We start from the raw sequence: 21,029 nt of genomic DNA, 5'->3' as shown, positions 1-21,029 counted from the left end.
TACAGAAGAGACTTCAACAGAAGACCCACTGTGTTATCTCTTGATGTTGTAACACGGGAACTTTGTTTAATATCCTGCATTAATGAAGGAGCTCCTTAAGTGTAATATTACAATAGAGAGCATAGGAAATATCACTGAGGTCAACGCCGCTCTATTAACTGTCATCCTGTACAGAAATATTTTCTTTGAATACCATTAATGCTTTCTCTTTCCCTTTGTTCTAATTTCTGAAGGCAGCAGAAACTAAAACTTCCTCCACAATAATTTCTGCTTTCTTCTCAGCAGACTAATGATATTAGACTTGTGAGAGAAATTTACCTTGGCAATGTCTTATGCACAGGTCTTTTCAAAGGAGATGTTGTTAGGAGGAATCCTATTAAGCAGGCTTTTTTGCTAGCCTCAAAACATAGGTGATAACACATTTTTAGTTATAAAGAGGATTGCTTAGTTTTATTTATTATTTTGAGAGAGAATCCATTAATCTGCAACTCTTCACATAAGAGTAAACTCAAGCTGCCTATTCTCCTTGCTGTATCAGATTCATTTTCATAGATTGCCAAACCCAGAAAGGATCAATATGATAATTTAATCCAATCTGCTGCTGAAGACAAGCCAAAGATGTTCATATGGTAATCTTTGCATAATAAACTCAGTAATTTATGCTTTAAAATACACATATCTCTTTAAAAAAAAGTATTCTTATATTTGAATTAATGAAACCCCTCAAAGTGTGAAGCAAAAATACTTTAGAGACCCCCAATTTTAGCATGTTAAGAAGAAGTTTAACTGATGTATAATAATCTGGTTCATTACAGTACTGTGACCATCTAAAATGTTCAAGCATTTTAAAAACTGTCAGTAATTGCTTTTATTCAGATCAGTGCTGAAGGAAAAAACTTACAATACAGACTTCCTTTACACACAAGGCAGATTCTGACTACTGCCTTAACACTGCCCAAGGGATGCTAAGGTCACTTTGAGGGACTGTATGAAACTTTTTAAAAAAACCCAAATGAATGAATGAGAAGTGGTAACGGCTACTCAGTGAGGAGTGTAAGTACAACACGCTAACTGCACTACTGTGATGGGAAGGGTTACACTGAAGTCAGCATTGCCAGATGACGAGCTTGGAGAGTTTCCATTCATTTTCAGAGCCTGAATGACAGCTAACATGCTAGCAACAGTAAAGATTCACAAACACGAAAAGGTATATTGCTGATTTCCCCATAGCGTAGGTTGCTGAACCTGCCAAATGAACAGCAGTCTAATGTAGCTCCACCAGCTTCCATTAATACTAGGTGAGGATCTGGCCCCCCATTTTTAATAGCTGGACTAAATAAGCTGGAATTCTGTCACTCTGTCTATTCTAACTGGGTACAAAGTGACTGAGGATAATTTGTAAGGGCCATCCATTCATAAGGAAAATACAAACATACTTATGTGAAGCAACCCAAGTTTTCTGCCATTTCATTATGGTGTAATTTACTCTTCAAATAAACTTAAATTTATTTCCTTATGTATCACCCACTTATGAACTACACTTTTTGAAATAACAAGGAATGCAGATCAGCCACTTCAAACAACCCATAAAAAATTCTGAAAACATCCAGATATCAGAGATGAGAGATATATGGGAGATGTTTTGGTGTCAACAGTCCTCTAAGAAGTACGAAACAGCACTGCTCAGAACTGAGAGGGCTAACACAGGATACAGTATTTAGACGGTCTAAAAGCTGCGTTAGTGCCACTCAATAGGTTCCCCTCTGAACTGTAATTTTTAATATTGCTAAAATATAGGGACAGATAAAACTGAGGCTATCACTTTGCATGTTTCAATTTTCTCCATGGAGACAGAATAACCTCTTGAAAAAACAGTTATATGAACGCTGCATCTGAAACAAAAAAGTAATTTGGAATTAATTACTCCAGTGGAATTATTTCACATGGCCATCTATTCTGAGCAAGATCTGCAGCATCATAAACTTGAAATAATATCTTCTATCACAGACACATGCTAGTAAGTAGTCCCACAGATAGTATTAAAAGGCATATAGTACTAATGGAAGACTAAAAGTAGAATTCAACCAGATCGACTAGCAATAGGAAAAAAAAAAAAAAAAGTCAGATATCTACCCATGATTTCCCATACCAATTTACAGTTTTACATCCAATTTTCCTTCTTAGAAAAGAAAAAAATCAACCCCTTTTTCTCACTCCAACTAGCTGTATAAAAAGGAAAACAGCTAAAACACCCAATCTTGCACATGAACACAGATTTAATTCTCCCACCTGAAGCAAACTAATCACCGGCTTCCAAAGCGTTTGAAAGGCCAAACTTAAAAAACTGATTATAAACCAACTGAAAACTAGAGAATGTCTTAAAAGTGTTCATTTTTAAAAAGGGCAAATTGTTGTTTCCCCTACCCCCCACCCCTTTTTAGCAATTGCAATATTATTTAAAGACATCACTAGGGATACATTTGAAGAGTTTCGCCCTAGACTACACAAGAATCTTTATGTTGTTTCATCTGTTCTTGTGAATCTCAGAAAATCCACCAAAACATAAGCACAGTCAAAGAAACTGTATTTCAGGAGAAGAACCAATTGTGATCCTTGAAAATCTGATTTTTCGTAATACTGACAGACAAAATTAAAAATAGAAAAAAGAAGAATTTCTTCAAGTAAAGTGTATCCTGCTGCGCTGCTAACAACCATTACCTAGGAAAGTAAGTGAAAATATGACACCCTCATATTTGTCACGTGCTTAAAGGCTCATCAGTATCTACTGAGTGCTTCAATATAAAGCATAACACATACTCATATAACATCCATACACCTAGAGTTATGTTTTCAAGTAACAGTCCATGGGCTAAGCCAAAATGAAATGTTCCTCTGGATCAGTCTGTAGTAACTTTCTTGTGCTACTCAATAGGAGATGCAGACAAGAGCCAGGACTTCAATCCCACTCCAGCTCACCCCAGTATGACATTGCTTTACCCTTCCTTCTCTAGCTTCTGGCCCACACCTTATAAACTGTTAAGAATCTTGATCTAGGTGTTACTGGCTATGCCCCATCGACATCCTTGAGAATAGGTACAGAAATTCCCCACTCCAGCCTGTATTACAAGTGACCAGAAATCCAATTCCCTCCCACGGTTTGACGCCAGGACATGGCCCCAAAATCCTTACACTAGGTCTCTCGCAGAAACACTGGATGGTGGATGAAAAGCACCATTATCTTCCCACAATAAATGATTTAACATGCAGCTGTCATAAGAGAAGCCACTCTATATATTGGCTGTAAGTGGTTTTTGGACCTTGCCCTAAAAAATAAAATATAACTCAGGATCTTTTCTCAGGCATTGTGATTTCTATCATGAATTTTATATGACAATTCACAAAATCCCAATGTAATAACGTCCTTCCAAATGTGAAGGGAAGCGCAATGTCTGATAATTGTTTCACTTAGGATTACATTTAAAAACTGTTTGTTAAGGAAAATTTCTAGAAGAAAACTCCCCACTAACAGGGTAAGATTTCTGGAGAAGATGCACACTGGCAGATGCGCTGAAGTTCTTCTAAGGAATACGATGCTCCTCTCAAAGCTGCTTAAACTTGATTTTATTTCAGGTCTGCAACTAAATTTTTTTTGTAAATAGATTTAGGCTGTCAATTTCCAGGCATGCTGTGCCATCAGCATGTAGAGACTGCTGTGACAAACGTGGAGGCTGCAGCAGCAAATTTTATTATAAACTGGTAATTGAATTGAACAGGTTTACATTTGAATAGATTTACTGCAGCATGATCTCTGACATGCTGCATGGGACTGAAATCCTTGTCTGTACCTAAAGAAACGTTTAAGATACAGCAGGAATTATTTCAGCTCAGTGTAAGTCCATGCTAATCAATAAATTTATACCACTTTACATATGAAAGAAGTAAGTATATAATCTTTCTTCATTCTGTGCATAAAGGATGTGGTCAAAGCCAAAACCTCATCTCTAGACTTTCCCATAGGTAAAAACACCACCACCTGTCTCCAAAACTACCTTCCAACAAGAACAAAAGAAAAAATCTCTCTATTCCACTCACAGTGCTAAAAGTGCACCACGAATCAGTATGGTTTCAAAAGTAAAAGTGGCCACTAAAGCGGGAAAGAAAACAAAACGCCCTTGGAGGTCCTTTTAGGTTGTCCTATTAGGTGGTAGATAAGCAATACCTGAAAAGAAGATAAGCTAACTGTCCCCTAGATTAAAAGACTCAGTAATTAAAAATAATTAGAAATCTTACTGTGTATTGACAGAAAAACTCACACAATATGAGTGGAAGAACTATGATGTGCCCAGGAGTGGGGCTAACAAAGGAACCTTCTTTTCAAAGGAATTAGTTATTTTGTCATTGTAGAACTTTCAGAAGAAGGTATGTACTTTTAGGGTAGACAATTTATGAAATTCTGATTAAGCAAACTTGTGGGACTGATTTGCATCCATGGACAATGATCATTCATGCAAAAAATCTGATTCACAATGAGCATCTGAACTGTCTAACTAAACATAGTAAATCTGCGCACAATTTTGGTAACAGATAATTACTCATTTGTAGAAGAGTCACTTAATTTCTTTATGCAGTTCCAGAAGCAGCACACAGACTAGATTTTTAAATATATATGTTAATGGATATGCAATGGTGCCCTCAAAATTTAAAAGAAAAGGTCTAAACCAATTCACCTGTATATACTCTTGGTACTACTGTTTCGTTTCCAAACAAGTTGCTCAATATATCTGTGTATTAGGTGTGATACAGGGTCTTAACTTACTGAAAAAAGATGGTAAGAAGCACAGTCCCTTTCAAAAGGTGCCATACTCAGACATTGCTTTCTTTCTACAGTTTATCTAAGCATCACAATTTAACCTTTAAGTAACTGCTCCCAGTGGTCAGTTATATGAGGATTTTGGCAAGTGAAGAACCCTCCCATCACCACTGGAAGAGAGGGTCAAATCCTGCCATTCTTACTGAGACAAAATCCCCATTGAATCTGACAGGAGTTTTGCTCAAGTAAGACTAAGGACAGCAGGATTTGGCTCACAGGATCATAGCATCTGCCAAAGCAGTTGCACAGAACAAGGTTTATTCTTAGTAAGTATAATCCAATAAGAATATGTCTGTAGGTGCGTGATAGGCCTAATTTGTCCATCATCTCTCCACTAGTCTATGTTGTTCTTAGATTTTACCCTGAGAGCTGCATACTTAAACCCGTTTTAAATTACCATCAAACAATTTGCAAAAATCAGCCATCTATTAAACCTACTTTTTAAGCACTGCCAAAGCAAAATTGCATAGGATTATTTTAAAGTGGTTGCTTAACATAAAGTACTCTCCACTGGAGACAATATTTAGAAAACACTACATTGATTTTATTTTAAAGGGTTATCTAGCTCAGAAGTCCATGACATCTTCTGTTATTCTTTCTTGGTGGTAACAGCGCACTACAATAATAATGTATACAATACATGCACATAAAAGTGTATTTTTGCATGTACGTTAACAGAAATAGAAGTCCATAGCAGGCGACCAAGATTTAACGAATTGCCTCTTTCTGTAACATAGATGAATCAGGTTCCAGGTGAGACAGCACTGTTTCTTGGAAACATTTTCTTATATTTACCTGTTATTCAGTATCTTCAAAATGTAACTGATGAATTAAAACACTCAACATATACTTACAGGGAGGAGTAGGGGTTCTCACATGCTTGCCTTTTTTTTTTTTTTTTTTTTTAAAAAGGGGCGGATTCTCCTCTTCTGTATGCCATCATTTGCTCCAGTGTAGTTACAGTAACTTCAGTAGACATACTCAATATTTCTACTTGTTTAATTGAGAAATAAACCTTTTGTTTGTCCTGATGAAATGAAGACTGAGTAAAAATAGGGAAAAGAACGCACAGTATGTGTTTCTGCCAGAATTGGCACAGACTAAGAGTGGATAATGAATGGAGGAAATAAATCTTTGAAAATTCATGATGTTAAAGTGTTAAGGAAAATGAGAAGATATCTATTCGGATGATTATTCTCTCGGTTACCTTCTGAAGGAGACTGAATGCTGGGGTACATTTTGCTGTACTACACATAGCTAGAAATTTTCCAGAGAAGATGAACTCTATGTAGATACACTGTAATTCCATAGCTTAGAAAAGATGGTCAGGAAGAGCAAGTATACATGAAAATTGCCTTTACAATAACTGATTACAACACTCACCGATACCTCTTCTTTCCTGGTTGCGTTACAATTGTTGCATGCATTTGCAGAGAGATACATATTGACTTGATCAGCCTTACCTTCTTTCAGCATGCCAACTTTTAGACACTTCATGAAGCGGCAGGCTTGGCAGGACTTGCGTCTGCGCTTTGTGATTTCACATTCATTCGTTGCTGGGCAGCTGTACTCTATGTTACCTGTAATAGAAAGTACAGGAAAAGAGAGGTATTCACAGTCACTAATCAACACAATGGATATACAAAGTACTGATACAATTACTGTTGTGTTTAATTTTGGAATGTATCAAGAGTAAACAGTGCTATAGAAAAGAAACACTTTTCAAGTAAAAATGAAAAGCTGAGTTAAAGGATGAGCCTTTTGACTTTTTTCTTTTTTTTTTAAATCTAGACAGCTATATGAAAAAAAAATACACAAAACTGCAATTAACATGAGTCTGTGCCTGACTCCATACACGGTCCCTAGCAAAATCCTTCACATAGATTATTCTTGCTGGTAGGAGGAGAAAATTTTGTCATTTATTGTCTGTACCAAGCCACATGCTTAGGCTCCTAACCTGAGCACTCTTCGTTTCCTTTTTTTCCACCAATTTCATGAGTCTTTCTTTGTCTACAATACAAAAAGGAGACTGTCATGCTTTATTGCACAATCAACTGTAACAGGTACTACAGAGCTTCACCCTTCTCCTTCCACAACAGCAGGCACAGGGTATCAGGCAGGGTTCACCAGCATTGCCACCACCACACCTAGCACATTCTACAGCTGCCAGGTCAGATCTCTCAGCCAGGACATCTCCCCTTCTCTCTATGCTTTAGACAGAGTTCTTGTACTGAGAAGCATCAGAAATAGGATCATTCCTCTCAAGCTGTCAGAATAACAAAAACTGGGGGAGATGCTTGCCTCTGCCTCTCCCAACTCTCCTTAAGGCCTAGAACAAGCTAGATCCTTAAATATGAGCCCTCCCGGGCAAACCAGTGTCTCAATTTTTTTGTTACTGCTCAGTACGTATTATTTATCCTCAAAAATAAGAAAAAACCCATCTGAAAATTAATGGGTAAAATACCTATGAGTAATTTTCTTTACATTTTTTAAAATCACATCTTTGGGTATCCAAGTCCAAACGGGAGAACATCTGTTCTCTTTTGCCCTAGTACCACTGCACTTTTCATAAAAAAGCTTAGCTCAGCTTATTCATCTGCCCAGCCATGCATCCTATTGCCCATACATTCAATATGACAGACTTTGCAGCAGTCCGAAGTTTCACCAGGAAACTGACTTTTAAATAAAGTATCTTCCCCATCAGCCTGTCACATCTTGCTTTAAAGGTATTTCTTTATTTTCTAACCCTTTCCCCCTGTGATTAAGTGCATTAGTATCTTAATGAAAATGCATTCTGTTTATTGCCCTCTTGGGAAGCAAGAGGTCATCACACCAAATGCATAAATTGTCATCAGAGACAGTCCGAGCATAATTGCAATTTTGCTGCTCCATGTTTGCTGCACTCAGGGTCCGTCAAAGTCCCCTGAAACATGCGCAGGTTCTAATAATTAGCATAGAGTCTGCCTGGGACCACAGCATTGATGAAATATTTCAGAGTTAATCACACTTTGTAAACACTGATTTATATTGACTACCTTTCTCCAGACTGATGTCTCCTCATTAAATATCACGTTAGTGGATTGCAGGATTGCACAAAGACTCAAATGCTCAGCAACTGCTAATTCAACAGGAAGTAAACTACTTACACCTATTGAAAATTGGTTAAGTATTTATGATAAAGGAGGTCTGCATGGTGCAACGTATATTCTGCCAAAACAACCAGCATACTTTGCACAGCCTTTTCAGGCCTTTGCAGGCTTTCTTCCTCCTGAACATTGCTGCATGACTGACTTAGCAATGCTGGTGAGTAAAACAGATCTTGGTATGTCTGAACGCTAATGGTTCTTGCTGGCAAAACTCAAACTTCAGTTTAGTCCTCTTCCCCTTCTTTAGCTCCTGAGAAGAAAGCTATTTAAGAAACTGAAGGATACAGTGGGTAGGAAATTCAGCACGACAGTTCCTGCAAAACTTCTTTCCGATATGCATTAGCGAAGTAAGGAAATAACATTTGTGGAAGGATACGTAGGAAAGGATGGTAATGGCAAGCTTAAAAAAAGATTCACATTATCCTCTCACACTCTAACGAGGCATTCTTGGTGAGGCACAACGACTACACAGTGAGACCTTCAAAGCCTTTCACAAATTGTATCTAATTAACTTCATCATATTATAGTAATAAATGTGTTACCAACCCTATCTAAAAAAAAAGAAACAAAATCAGAAATGCTTTGCCCAAGATCAAAGATACCTTTGCACAAGGTCAGAAATGATCTTGACCAAAACCAAGATTGAGATTACAACACAGAACTTCAAGCAGCAAAGCTCTGTACCAAGGCAAGTGGAGCACTCCCACTACAGCCAGAGTCCTTGTGCAAAGGCACAGATCACAAAGGTACAGATGCCAACACCAAAAAGTAGCATTCAAAACCAGAAAAATATAAGCAAGATTGCTTATCCATACCCTGACATTTCAGTTTTGCGCAAAATCCTGTGAAACATGGCAAGGGTCTGTAGTGTGCGGCACATTATGCACCAACAATGCAACTTATTTTTCCTGCAAATTCTTGCCACCTAAAGAACTCTAAAATGAGCTATTACTCTAGTCGCTTAGATTCCAGTACTTGAGCTTAGAGGGGCAATCTTCTCCTATCAATTTAGGCTACTTTACTTTAATGAACTGTATTTTACAGCAGATGTTCAATCTTAATTTTTGATGTTAGAAAATAAACCTGGAAGATGTTGCAAAGAGTTCCTCCAATGAACACAGCAGAGTTACAGTAACTGCATTTATTGCTGCAGCAAAGATCCACATCTTACCAATGGCCACAGTTGGTTCCCCTAAAGTGTTTCAGCATTTTGGAATATGGCTAGACCACAGTAGGAGTTCAAGGAACTAACATTTTGTCACCACTTCACATATGAACGCAGTATTTTATCAAATATCCCCATGGATAGACTTCATTTCTGCCAGTGAGCTTTCCTTAAAAACAAAAAAAAACCACCTCATGGAATTTTGCAATGGTTATGTACCTGGATATATATCATACTCAAAATGCATTTTACCTAGCACTCAAAGTATTAGTGGATATATTTTTGGTAAAAAAATAGATTTACTGCACATTGCAGGTCATTAGAGCTCTCGTAATATCTTATTTACTTCTATACCTTAAAAATAAAGAAATTATTTGAAGGAGTGTTTGGGAAACTCTACAATTTCATAGGTACACTACATCCATTCAAGATGCTCAGATTTGCATTTTATTTCAATGAAGAAGATTCAGAAGGAAGCTCTACCATTTACTTGTCTACTGCATGATGCTAGAGGCTGAAACCGAGCAGCTAGTAAGAGCATAAGTTGAGTTTGCCCAGTCCTGTCAACAGTTGGAGAGGTAGCTGTGTTATACAAAATCAACATGGCAGCTCTGAGTCTTTACACTGGGCTGACAAGAACGATTGAGCAATTTGTAATATCTCCTGGCTGGTTTTCAGAAAGGACTGGGCTCTGATTACTTATTTCAGAGTCTTTTGTACAATTAGTTTGCAGGCAATATAATTTTCTCACTTACTCCTTAATAGAATTGTGCAGCTAGCTGGCTGATAGAATAACAGCATATATGTAAAACTCCTGCCTGAAGTGCCAGGGGATAATTTGTATATTCCTTTCAGTAGTGTAATGGACTTTTACAGTTTGGCAGTTAAAGGGCTGAGTAATGTAAATTAGTATGACATTTGAAAATAAAAATATATGTCAAATCTTCACTCCCCAAACACACTGCCCTGTGCTGTAATAATACCACAGGATTTATGCCAGCCTGAGTCCCTTTTCTCTCCTCATGCACTGAGGAATGTTTATTTAAAAACAGTTCCTTTTTTATACTAATTTGTTAAATTTTATTATCTCAGCCAAAAGATGAGAAAATAATTCTAACACGCTGTGCCTATCAGGAGCATCTGACTCACTAAAAATATGATGCCATTTGATCTTGAGATAGCGGATGAACTGCTAAAACTTACGCTGCATAACTGGCTCTTTGGTTTTACACGCTTCAGACTGTCAGATCTTTACACACAGCTCAATGATAAGTGATCCAAGATACCATTTTTTTCATCTCACAGGTGAGGTTTGGAGGTTACCTGAATGAGATGTGGAGTCATAGTACAGTTTTAATGGTACAGGGACTAACTCAATGGCTTTACAAGCCAGGCAAACGACTGGATTAGCTAAGATTCTCGAGACCATTTTGGCCATTTCTTGCATGGAATTGAAAGCGACACTCAAGGCAACAGTGGAGTAGGAGTGAGAACCATGACAGAGAGGCCACTGAAAGCACTGGGCCTTATACATTGGCATCTTATTCAAAGTGAAGTTACTGTCATCAAGAGTTACAACTTTAGAACCTCACAGATACCAAGAGTGCAAAGCTGGCTCTAGAAACTGGCTCCAGCCTGTGGGACAGGCTGAAACAGGGGTCTCTCTTCCAGAAATACTGACAAGAATAGAAGCTGCAGACAGCAATTCTTAGCAGAAGCTTTATTTCCCTTTTCACACTGCGACATTTGCTATTATAACACTTAAGATGTAACAGCATTGCTGTGAGCTATTGGAATATGCTCAGAAAATCTTTGGACAAGTAAAAGACATGAGGAAGACTGAGATACAGGGTGAAAAAGCATTTGGAAAGAGTAGCCATGAGCCACTTAGAAAAGCAGGAGGAATGCTGAAGATACCAGTACTGAAACTATTACTGTGTGGGAATGTAGGTCCAAAAAAAAAAAAAAAGAAAAAAGAAAAAAAAAAGAAAAAAAGCAAACCAATAGAGGGGAATTAATTATTCCTTCAGTGTAATAATTTTATGCTATAATCAGCTTGTGAAACTGTATTTCAGTATCTCTTTATTTATATTCAATAATGCCCCATTTTTCTCGCAAACTTTCTCTTTGAGCTTCTGTAACCTAGTACCTTTTTTCAAAAACTTGTATTTAAAAAGCAAGTGTTCTCATTATTCTTAATAGAGGCTACTGCATCACTGGATTTAATTCCTTCTGCAGTAAGGTTTACCCCAGGTACCACCTTCACGCTCTGTCTTCCTGGGTGACAGACCCAAAGGAACACACCTGCTTGTCTGTGGACTGGCATGCATGAAAACTCTGGAAAATGAAAGGTAGCCAGGATTACAGCCATAGGTCTTCTGGGAATTAATAAAAGAGAAGTCTTAGAAAGAGAGACAGGAGAATCTAAGCCAACATAGAGAGTGAATTATGGTACATTAGGTCACACCTTGATATGTAATCCAACCAGAACAGAAAAGAATAGTTCTTGAGAAACTGAGAAGTAGGTGCTGTTGGAAATAAAGAGTAATAAGCTAACTTAGGAAAAGAAGGATAGAGAAAAAGTCCCTGATGGACTTAAAAATGTATTTGATGTTTATAGGCCTTAGCAAAGCTGAACTGAGGAAAGTAAAAATATTTTCTCTCAGGTTAAAGTTTTAGTTCTTGCAGTTCTGTTCCCTACTTTGCAGTCAGAACTCAACTGAATTTAAGTATGAGTAAATATTTTCACAAGTAAAAGTACTCTTATCGATAAGGTTTCAGAAATGGGGTCAGGTTGGAATGAGGTTGGATTTGAACCTAACTGAATCCAGTTCTGGCTGACAAATCCTTAGATGGATTCACCTGATACTGTAGATAGCTCTAGGAATTATAGACCTATGAATTCTGCTACATGTCATCTGGAGCTGATTAAGCCTAAAGTTGACTGTAATCACAATTTTTCACCCAGATGACTTCAGAAACAATACTGCACACACAGAGTTACAGAACGTTTGAGAATTTGGTTCCTAAATGTCTCAAATGTTTTTTTTAAGATGATAGGACCATGTATGAAGGATTATGCTTACGTCTCTGCTGCTTGTGTTGCCTTTTCTGTTACAGTAGAAAACTCAGTAGAAGCAGCTAGTTTTTAAATAACTCTACAGTAGTAAGATGGTGTTTGACAGAGGGATACATCCAGCTCAAAAGTACATTTTAAATGAAATCACTATGCTGAGTTCCTTAAAAGAACCCAGTGTACTATGTTACTGAACTATAATATACTTAGAACTTCTAAATTTTATTTTTTATTTCTTTTTCTTTTATTCCTAGAAAGCAACATGAAAGGAGATTTAAAACGAAAATGTAAAGGTGATGCTGGTTGGTTTGACTGCATGACATTTTTGCATCAGCCTCTAACTTTAGGTAGATAGGTTTCCAGCCTCATAAAAACCACCATAATTTTCAATATGAGGCTGATATTAGAAAAGATAGTAAAAAGAATAGAGAACCATCCGTACACTTTTAAACTTCTCTCTGGTTCTCAGATTTCAGCATGTTTATATCTTATTGTCTCATCTTGCTTGGCTGCCACAGTTACACAATGATATTATGACAGGATTAAAAAACGTGTTGGAAGGAATTAAAAATACTTGCTCAGTAGTTTGGTTGGCCCATAGGCACAGAGACATCAGGAGAAAAGGGAAGATACCTACCATTGCTTGCTTAAAAAATTCTTTGAAAGAAATGCTGAGGCACAGACTTTCACTTATATAAGGAAGGTAAATGATTTAATCAGGTAATGATGGATTCAGGTGACATTTAGTGTTAGGTTCACTGGAGGGCTGCTATCTTTGCACCAGAGCCAAGGTCCACAGACTATTGCACCAAGATGCAAGCCTCCACCCTATCTTTCTATAAAAACCTATCATCTTAGCTACCAGTAAAGATGCTGAAAAGCTGTAAAATCTTACTTAATTTGGTTTCATTTCCTCCACAAAAATGATGTGCAGTATTATAGGAGTCAGCTTTGAGATGCAAATTAACCTTTGGAAGCCACTTCAGTGAAGTCCAACTTCAAATCAAACTTTATGTTGCCCATTTTAAATGTCACCTTATCTGAATTACATAGCTAGTTCTAACTTTCCTGATTAAAACTTCCTGATTTAAAAAAAAAAAAAATATATATTTACTGTAAAGTGTTTGTATGTTTACAGATCAAACTGGCTTAGTAATGGGTAAACACTCTAAAGAGGGTTGAAAAACATGAACACTAAAGGGATTAAAACCAACTTTGAGTAACCAAAAAGATGAAGAAAGTACAAAGCAGTTTAATCTAGCTCCTAGTTTGGGCAGGCATTGAAGACCATAGGAACTATGTTACTGCAGAACTGTAAAGCTGAAGGCTCTTAGGTGATCAGCATAAAATGAGAAGGCAGACTTCGTCTAGTTCATGTAATGACCAAAAAGACAACAGTATTCCCAGGATGGAATATGTCTTGTTTGTGTTAGGAGACATGGACAGGCAACAACTCTCAAGGATAAAGCTCTTAAATGAGACAGTGAGGGTATGACTGCACGGCTTCTTACCAGCTATTGCTTTACTCACCCTGCGTATAAACAGAAGATTGCTTCCTCAATACTGTTCATCCAACAGTTTTTCCGCAAAAAATAAACATATAAACAAAAAAAACCAAAGCCCAAGAACTACAAGGACTATTGAATGCAATATATTTTAGCTTTTGTGGGGAAAATTCAAACACTGTCCAAGGAAACAGTAAGCTCTGACACTTTTGCAACAAGCCTTACCAGGAAGACAACATATCAATACCTAGGCTTTTCACACTGCCTTTTCATGCTAGTTCAAAGAGTCCAAAGATGACAGTCCTGAAGATTTGGAATGACGGAGAAAGAAAGTTGTCCAGATGCAGGCCATTATTTTAGAGAGATGAAGGCTAAAATAAAACCAAATAGTAAACCGTCTTTGAATCTCTAAGTCCTATCATCCTCCTACTGAAAGCAAGAATAGCATTTCAATCCACTTGCAGAAATGTTTAAGTTACAGGCACTGAGTAATTACATATTATTAATGCAAAATGTGTACTTACTAGTCTTTATGATATCTGAGCAAATAAAAATTGAGAAATGTATTTACACTAAATATTCACCACAAAATATCTAGTGAGTACAAGACCTCTGTGCTGAACACAGGACTTTGCACGCAGCTGTCAATTGAAAATTCTTTTTTTCTCTCTTTTAATGAAAGCTTGGACTTTTCAAGATAACACAGTGCACAGCAAAAACTGGAGAGACCCTAAAAATCAATGGACCTGTAACTATTTTTAGACATTGCTATTTTCTACTATCCCTGATGTTAAGCCAATTTTGGGGAGATTTGGCTGTGTGTGAGTTTCTGAGACATTTGCAATCAGCCACCATGTAAATTATCCCAGAAGCAAACTGAGAGCTGCAGCTGACTAAGTACTAGGCTGAGCAGAGAGAACATCCAGTTCTCCCATCCCTTATATGTCACAAAAGGGGACAAAACGTCATTAGACTCTACTATGACCTAAGCAGACACTGATTTTATATACTGAGCTGGGGTTTTGGTGGGGTTTGTTTTGGGTTTTTTAGGCAGGTAATTTCTTGTTTCTAATTTTTTCTAATATTATTGATTTTTATCATAATCTATGCATTCTTTACCACAGCCCCAAACGTATTTCTGTGCTATGTTAAAAATATATATTCAAAAAAGACAAACTTACTCTTTCCTATAATTCAAGACAGGGTTCATTTAATTTCTTTACTTTTAAGAAAATTAGCAGGGACTGCAAGAGGCAGGAAGAAGAAGAAAAGAAATCCATCAGCCAGGAATGGACATTTTTTAGACTAAATTGCTGTCATCTGAAAGAGAACAGTAATCTCCATTACCCTTAAAAACAGGTGTACACTCTACCTTAGAGTGAAATTCGCCTTGTGTAAAAGGCTACTAGGTATCCTGTGATGCACTTCACTTCTGCCTTATGTAAGATGCTGGTGTGCTGGCTCTCTGAACAGCTGCCTGTGGCTTTCACCTACTGAGATTTCAAAAGACTCCTTTGAAATGGAAAGAATGGAAAGACTCCCTTTGACTTAGTGGAAAGGACATCAGGCCTCACGTGAACACAAGATGTGCTTCATAATCTTAACCTTATCAGCTCAGCCTTGCTCTCACTGAACTCAGGGCAGTTTTGCCCATGACTTCAACAGGAATAGCACCTAGGTTCTAAAACTCTGAGCTCATCTAGTAACTCACGAATGATAAACAAGAAAGGTTTGGGAAGTCAAATGTTCTTTTTCACTGAATCAATAATTAAGTACCCATCACAATTAAATTATTAGCATTTAAAATAAGTACTTCTTTCAGCCAAGACATGTTATCCTTACATATGCACAGTTACAATATTTGACCCTTCAGGTAGTCTGGTTTAGCATTCTGTATTTATAAATTTCTTGGGTTTTTTCTGTTTTCCTGGTTTCTTATTTGCAGTTATGCAGTAATCAACTTATTTTAAAAACAAGCAGAGAATGAATGTGATATGAACCAGGAAGTGAAATGGTACAGGGAAGAATGACCTCTACGAACACTGGCACTAAATTCTATCATTTAGAGCAAAAAAACTCAGGGGAATTATTCTTCGTGCAAGCTTAAAGGTAGAATTTGCCCATTCAAAACACGAGGAGTACCTTTTTCTTATATACTTCTTGTCACCTCACCACAATCTATGGTTTGATTCATCAAAGTAAATAGCTTCCATTATTTTGCAAGGTATCTGAAAACTTTTAGTAGTTGTGTCGGTTTAGTCAGCACCATTACTGAAGATGCTGCCATGACATTATGATGGTAACATACCTCCTCATCTTAGTTTCTTCATTATTGCTTTTCCATTCAATGCTTGGTTTTGCCTAACTGCATTTTTTTTTTTTGTCTTCACAGCACTGTCACCTGCTGATGCAGCTAGTGCTCTAACCATACTGAGACTTTTTGGACAGCTGCCAGTTCTAACTTGAGCTGCGTGGCCAAGTCCAGGTTGCTAATCTGGAGAATGACGTCCCTGTCTTGTGCTTCCATGCCCAGAAACTTGCTGTCTGTGGTGCGGTGTAAAATTGCAGACTACCTATTACTACCAGAAGTCAACACTTTAATCAGTTATCATTTCTGTGGCATTTTTTCATGCTCAAAATACAACCAAAATAATCATGCATCAATTCAGTTCTGTAGGACAGCTATTACATAGCAATTAAATACCATTTATAAAAACTGAGCTGCTAGTTGAAGTTGGTGCTTGAAGTTTAGCAACCACAAAATACAAATTGCTTCAGTGGAAACATTTTTTGAGCTTATCTGAAAATGTTCTTGAAGGTCAAGTGAAATCACCTACCTCTTTTTTCACTTTTTCCAAAACAAAGGCCTGAAATAAGCATACTGTTTCTGCATATGCACTTATTTTATATATGAACCCAGGCCACTGGAATCTTCACAGGTATGTTTGTTTATTGATTGCAAACATTGTAACACTCAGCGCCATTAGAACAATTGAAGCCTAATGTTTCCTTTTAGTGGCTATATGGCCATCATAAGATCGGTACTTCGTGCTGGTAGAAGGCCCAAACCCCCAGTAGTAAAATGGATGAGAGGAGAATAAAATGGCCATTGCCTCAGCAATGGATAAATTAAAATAACATTAACTATTCTTCTTCGCTAATTTTACATTAAGTATGGAAGTACTATATTTAAGAAACCTTGACCAAACGTTTCCAATTTGGGATTATGTGAAATTACAAACTGAAACTAACTTTATGCTCCTTATCATAACTTTTTAAAAAGAAAAGTATACCACTAGATTGCATTGTCTTTCCTGAGAATTCCAGGTGCTCAACATCTATGAACATCAAGCAGATTTTATTGAGGAGCTTAAATTTAGACTTAGCAACCTAATTCTAGTCTCTGAAGTTTGAATTTAATTTAATGTGACACTACATTCCTGTACAGGCCAAGCCTGGCCTCATGTTCTTTAAATAAAGCACCTTCAATTTTACTTGAAAGGATGATATCTAAATCAAAGTAGAAGGTTATTTTGTCTCCAATGGTTCTGAAACTAGAACAAGTGGTCATGCAAATTATCCCATTCGTACTAATTCATGCCAAAATATGTGGCGTATTTGTAACAGGTATCAAGAGCAGATTAGTACAAAGTACTGGGCAGAGACCAAAAGCTGCCAACTTACTCTCCTTAGAATGTGATCTTACAGATATTTGTTGAACATTTTAAGGCCATTGTATATCATATGGGTGAAAGATGAGTTACTAACACACTGATATGGACAAAGCACTACACCATTGCATTTTGTTTGAGTTTTAAATGCACTGCTCCTTTAACAAAAATAAACTGGATTTCTGTAACTATTTAAGTACGGTAGTGGTGTAACTAGGAGCAAAACCCAAGCACGATCCCTGTGTGCCAGCCACAAGGTTTGTTCAAGAGGCATCCATGACAACCTTCAGAAAATAATCAGTTTTCTTCGCAACAATCGCTTACAGGAATCCATGAGAAACTCATACAGAAAACAAATCTGAACATGCACCGGATAGGCTCCAGTGTTTTTCTGTTTTTCACAATCAAAATAAACATGGCAGTGGGCTTAACATGACAGACAGAACTCCCAAAGAAGCCCAAAAGGGCTTTTTCATGAGTAACAATCTGTAGGACCAAACACTATGAAGAATGAGAAGGTATAGGCTTAAGTCCTAACTGGATTTAGTCAAGGATCGTACTATTTCACTTTGAGCAAAAGAAAGAAAAGAAGTTTAAAGAATAACCAACCTTGAATTGTCCTTTTGAAGAAAGCCTTGCAGGCCTCGCAGGAAGCCACTCCGTAGTGGTACCCTGATGCAATGTCACCACACACCAAACACAGTCTTTTGGGCATCGAGTTCAGCATGTATTCACACTTGGTCTGTGAATCTTCAGCAATGGTACTAGAGCAGTCGTCATACCGTTTCCTGACTGGCCCGTTGCCCCCAAGCCCTGTGGCTGAAGGGTAGAGGGGAGGCGAGTCCAGCCCGTTCTGATGTCCATTCATGGTGGAACTGTAGCTCCCGCTGGCGTCTGAGGAGCCACCAGGGCTGTGGTGGTTGATGCTGTCCGTCAGAGAGGCAGGGCTCGACGGTTCCGTCTTGATGTACGACGAACAGCTAGAATCAATGTGTCGATCTTTGCTTGACATTCTGCAGAGAAGCCTGTAGCGGGGAGAGAGAGAAAGAAGAATCTGTGTATTAAAGACAGTGCTCTTTAAGGCTGCTCTGGAAGGGTTAGGGACTGCACATCATTCATTCATTAGTCAATACCTCTTGTTCTACATGAAGGTAATCAGCATAAGGGCATGACAGAGCTTTGTCAAAGCTGCAGACAGGCAGTAAACAAAAACTTTAAAGAGACCAAATCCTTCTGTTGTCCCCTCCACCTGCCCTCTATGCTATGTGTCAACTTCACATCAACTCTAAATTCTGAACTTGTCATCTAGCAAGTCAAAAAATTAACAAAATCCTATTAGATGACTTGGCTGTTAAATGTCTTCCTTTTTCCATCAGTACTTTCTTTCTGTAAATGCCATCATTATCAGGAACAAATATTTCCAAGTTTGATCACATAAATGTTCTGCTCCGTAATTAATATTTGTCAAGACACTTGACTAAAACACATATCCATCATCTATTGATCTGATCCCAGAATTGAAGAGCAAGTCTCCCACAGTCTTTTTTTTTTCTATATTAATATTGCTTTATTATAGATACAGCTATTTAGTAACGCAGTAGCACATCAACTGGGAACTCTAACAAATAATTAAGGCTGGACTCCATTTTCACAAAATCTAAGTGAAATGATTCATCAGCTCAGGGTGCAATTACTTTCTAGCCATTATCCTCAGACTAACCAGTAATAACTATGCCACTATCCCATATATCTGCAGCTCTATAGGACCTGACATTTTACGTGTTCCGTTCTTGGATTAAAAAAAATACATTAGAGGAAATTTTAGATAGAAGTTTTGTCTTTCAGAAGGTGAGATTCTGTCTTACTTCTCAGTTCTTACATTTTCAGAATTAAGCATCTGAAATAAAACCATATAACATTTGATCTGACAAATTAGTGCTTTCTACAGGAGGAAAAAAAAATTATCTTCTTTGTCTATTCCATCCTCAAGATTTTTATTATTTTTAAACATATTTTAGGGAGAACAAGGGACAAAAATAATAATTAGAAAGCTCTGAATCAGATACTATCTTCATTTTCTACAGCTGGTTATGAGACCACAGTAGCAAATGGCCTACCCAGCATTTTCCTGACAGTACTCTCAGAAGCTGCCAAAGCACAGATGACAGTTATGAGCATTTCTCTAGAAACATTATCAGCAGAAAAGCAAATACCCTGTAAGACCACCCACCTGGAGCTATAGGTTCATGTTTTCAAAGCAAACACATGAGTCCAGACAATTTGACTGACTTAACTTTCTAAAGTAATTTTTGAGATCTTGTCTTCACTTTTTCACCTTTCCATGTTTAAAAAAGAAATTTAAAAATATCAATTTCTGCTTCAAGATCTGGAATCAAATTCACCCATGGAAAACAGACATAAATCCACAGAGTTCGCTTCCTTTCCAGTGAGGTTAACCGAGATCAAAGCCTGAACCTTCATTAAAGATATCTGCTTAGGATGAGGTTTACTCTAAAATCAGTGCCCATGGGTCTTATTTAGCACCTTTCAATTGTTGTGATTTTTACTGTAAAATTCTATTGGAAACAAATGACACGTGAATTTGGAAAACAGCCAGACTGATGTGCAGAAATGTTATCCTCCAAATTTAAAATCAGTACTTATTTGGGGGGGTGGAAGGAGCAAGCTATCTGGTGTCAGCAAATAAAGAAAGGAAATGGGAAGGTTAAAGCCGTGAAAATATCTTATTACATTGGACCACCTGCTTGTGCTGTCCTTTCCTCAAGAACTGGAGGGGGGGAAATCCCCTTGCCAGCCTGCAGTAGCGTGTGCCTTTTCTTCTGCATCTGCTGCCTTGTAGCCGTCACTGTTAATGAGTGCTGTAATTAATAGATAGCTCTCTCTTGTCTCTCTACTTGCACTCTGGGCTAAGCACTTTTCTCAAGTCAACGTTTGAAAGAAAGCGGGTCGGCACTGACTTACAGCAGCTCTGCAAATTCCTTTTAATTTAGAGCACTTACACCACCACTCCACTTATTACCTTATAATTACTGGACCCCTCTCACATACATTACGATCTTAGACTAGAGTTAGAAGTTATTAGGGTACTAAAACGTGGTGTCTCTCTGTCTCTCTCTCCCCTCTTTCTTTGACACTGAATTTTATACAGCTACGATTAAAAATATCAATTAACTTTCACATTCTACTAACTTATTTTTTACGTTATTTTTCTATACACTAACACTAAGGTCCTGTTATTGACTAAACAAGTACTTGGTCTTCTTTTCATCTCCCTGCTGCTGAGACTCCGCATATAAACTCTCAAAATACAGCAATAAGAGTCACTGCCTACAGTCTGCCATAACCAGCTTGATGGGACGTTCTTGTCTAAGACTCCCACTGCTGATTTCTTCTTCTAATTTGTGCAATAATGAGCTCAAATGTCACCTTTCCCTTCTCAGAAAAAACCATTTGCAATTAATTAGTCATCCAAATGCATGTTGTCTTAGCCAGTGCAAAAGTGGTTATCTCCCACTCCAAGCGGTCAGAACCAAAATATAATCTCAGTGCTACAAGCATTAAAATCTGATCACCAG

The 21,029-nt window shown here is 37.5% G+C and overlaps 1 protein-coding gene across 16 annotated transcripts in view; it reads right to left on the bottom strand.

Annotated features, from left to right (window-relative positions):
* The window catches only part of ESRRG (estrogen related receptor gamma), a 407,255-nt gene that overhangs the window by 109,353 nt on the left and 276,873 nt on the right, over positions 1-21,029 (bottom strand). For all 16 annotated transcript variants that reach the window (XM_052805607.1, XM_052805616.1, XM_052805613.1 and 13 more), the window contains 2 exons: positions 18,043-18,458; positions 6,334-6,450 (listed from right to left, as the gene is read on the bottom strand). In XM_052805607.1, coding sequence (XP_052661567.1) covers positions 6,334-6,450; positions 18,043-18,458 — 533 coding nt within the window. The remainder of the gene's footprint in view (positions 1-6,333; positions 6,451-18,042; positions 18,459-21,029) is intronic.

The sequence above is a fragment of the Harpia harpyja genome, chromosome 13, assembly GCF_026419915.1.
Source record: "Harpia harpyja isolate bHarHar1 chromosome 13, bHarHar1 primary haplotype, whole genome shotgun sequence".
In the NCBI taxonomy this organism is placed as follows: domain Eukaryota; kingdom Metazoa; phylum Chordata; class Aves; order Accipitriformes; family Accipitridae; genus Harpia; species Harpia harpyja.
The sequence above is the reverse complement of the archived record's forward strand: the minus strand, read 5'-3'. Positions and strand labels throughout refer to the sequence as shown.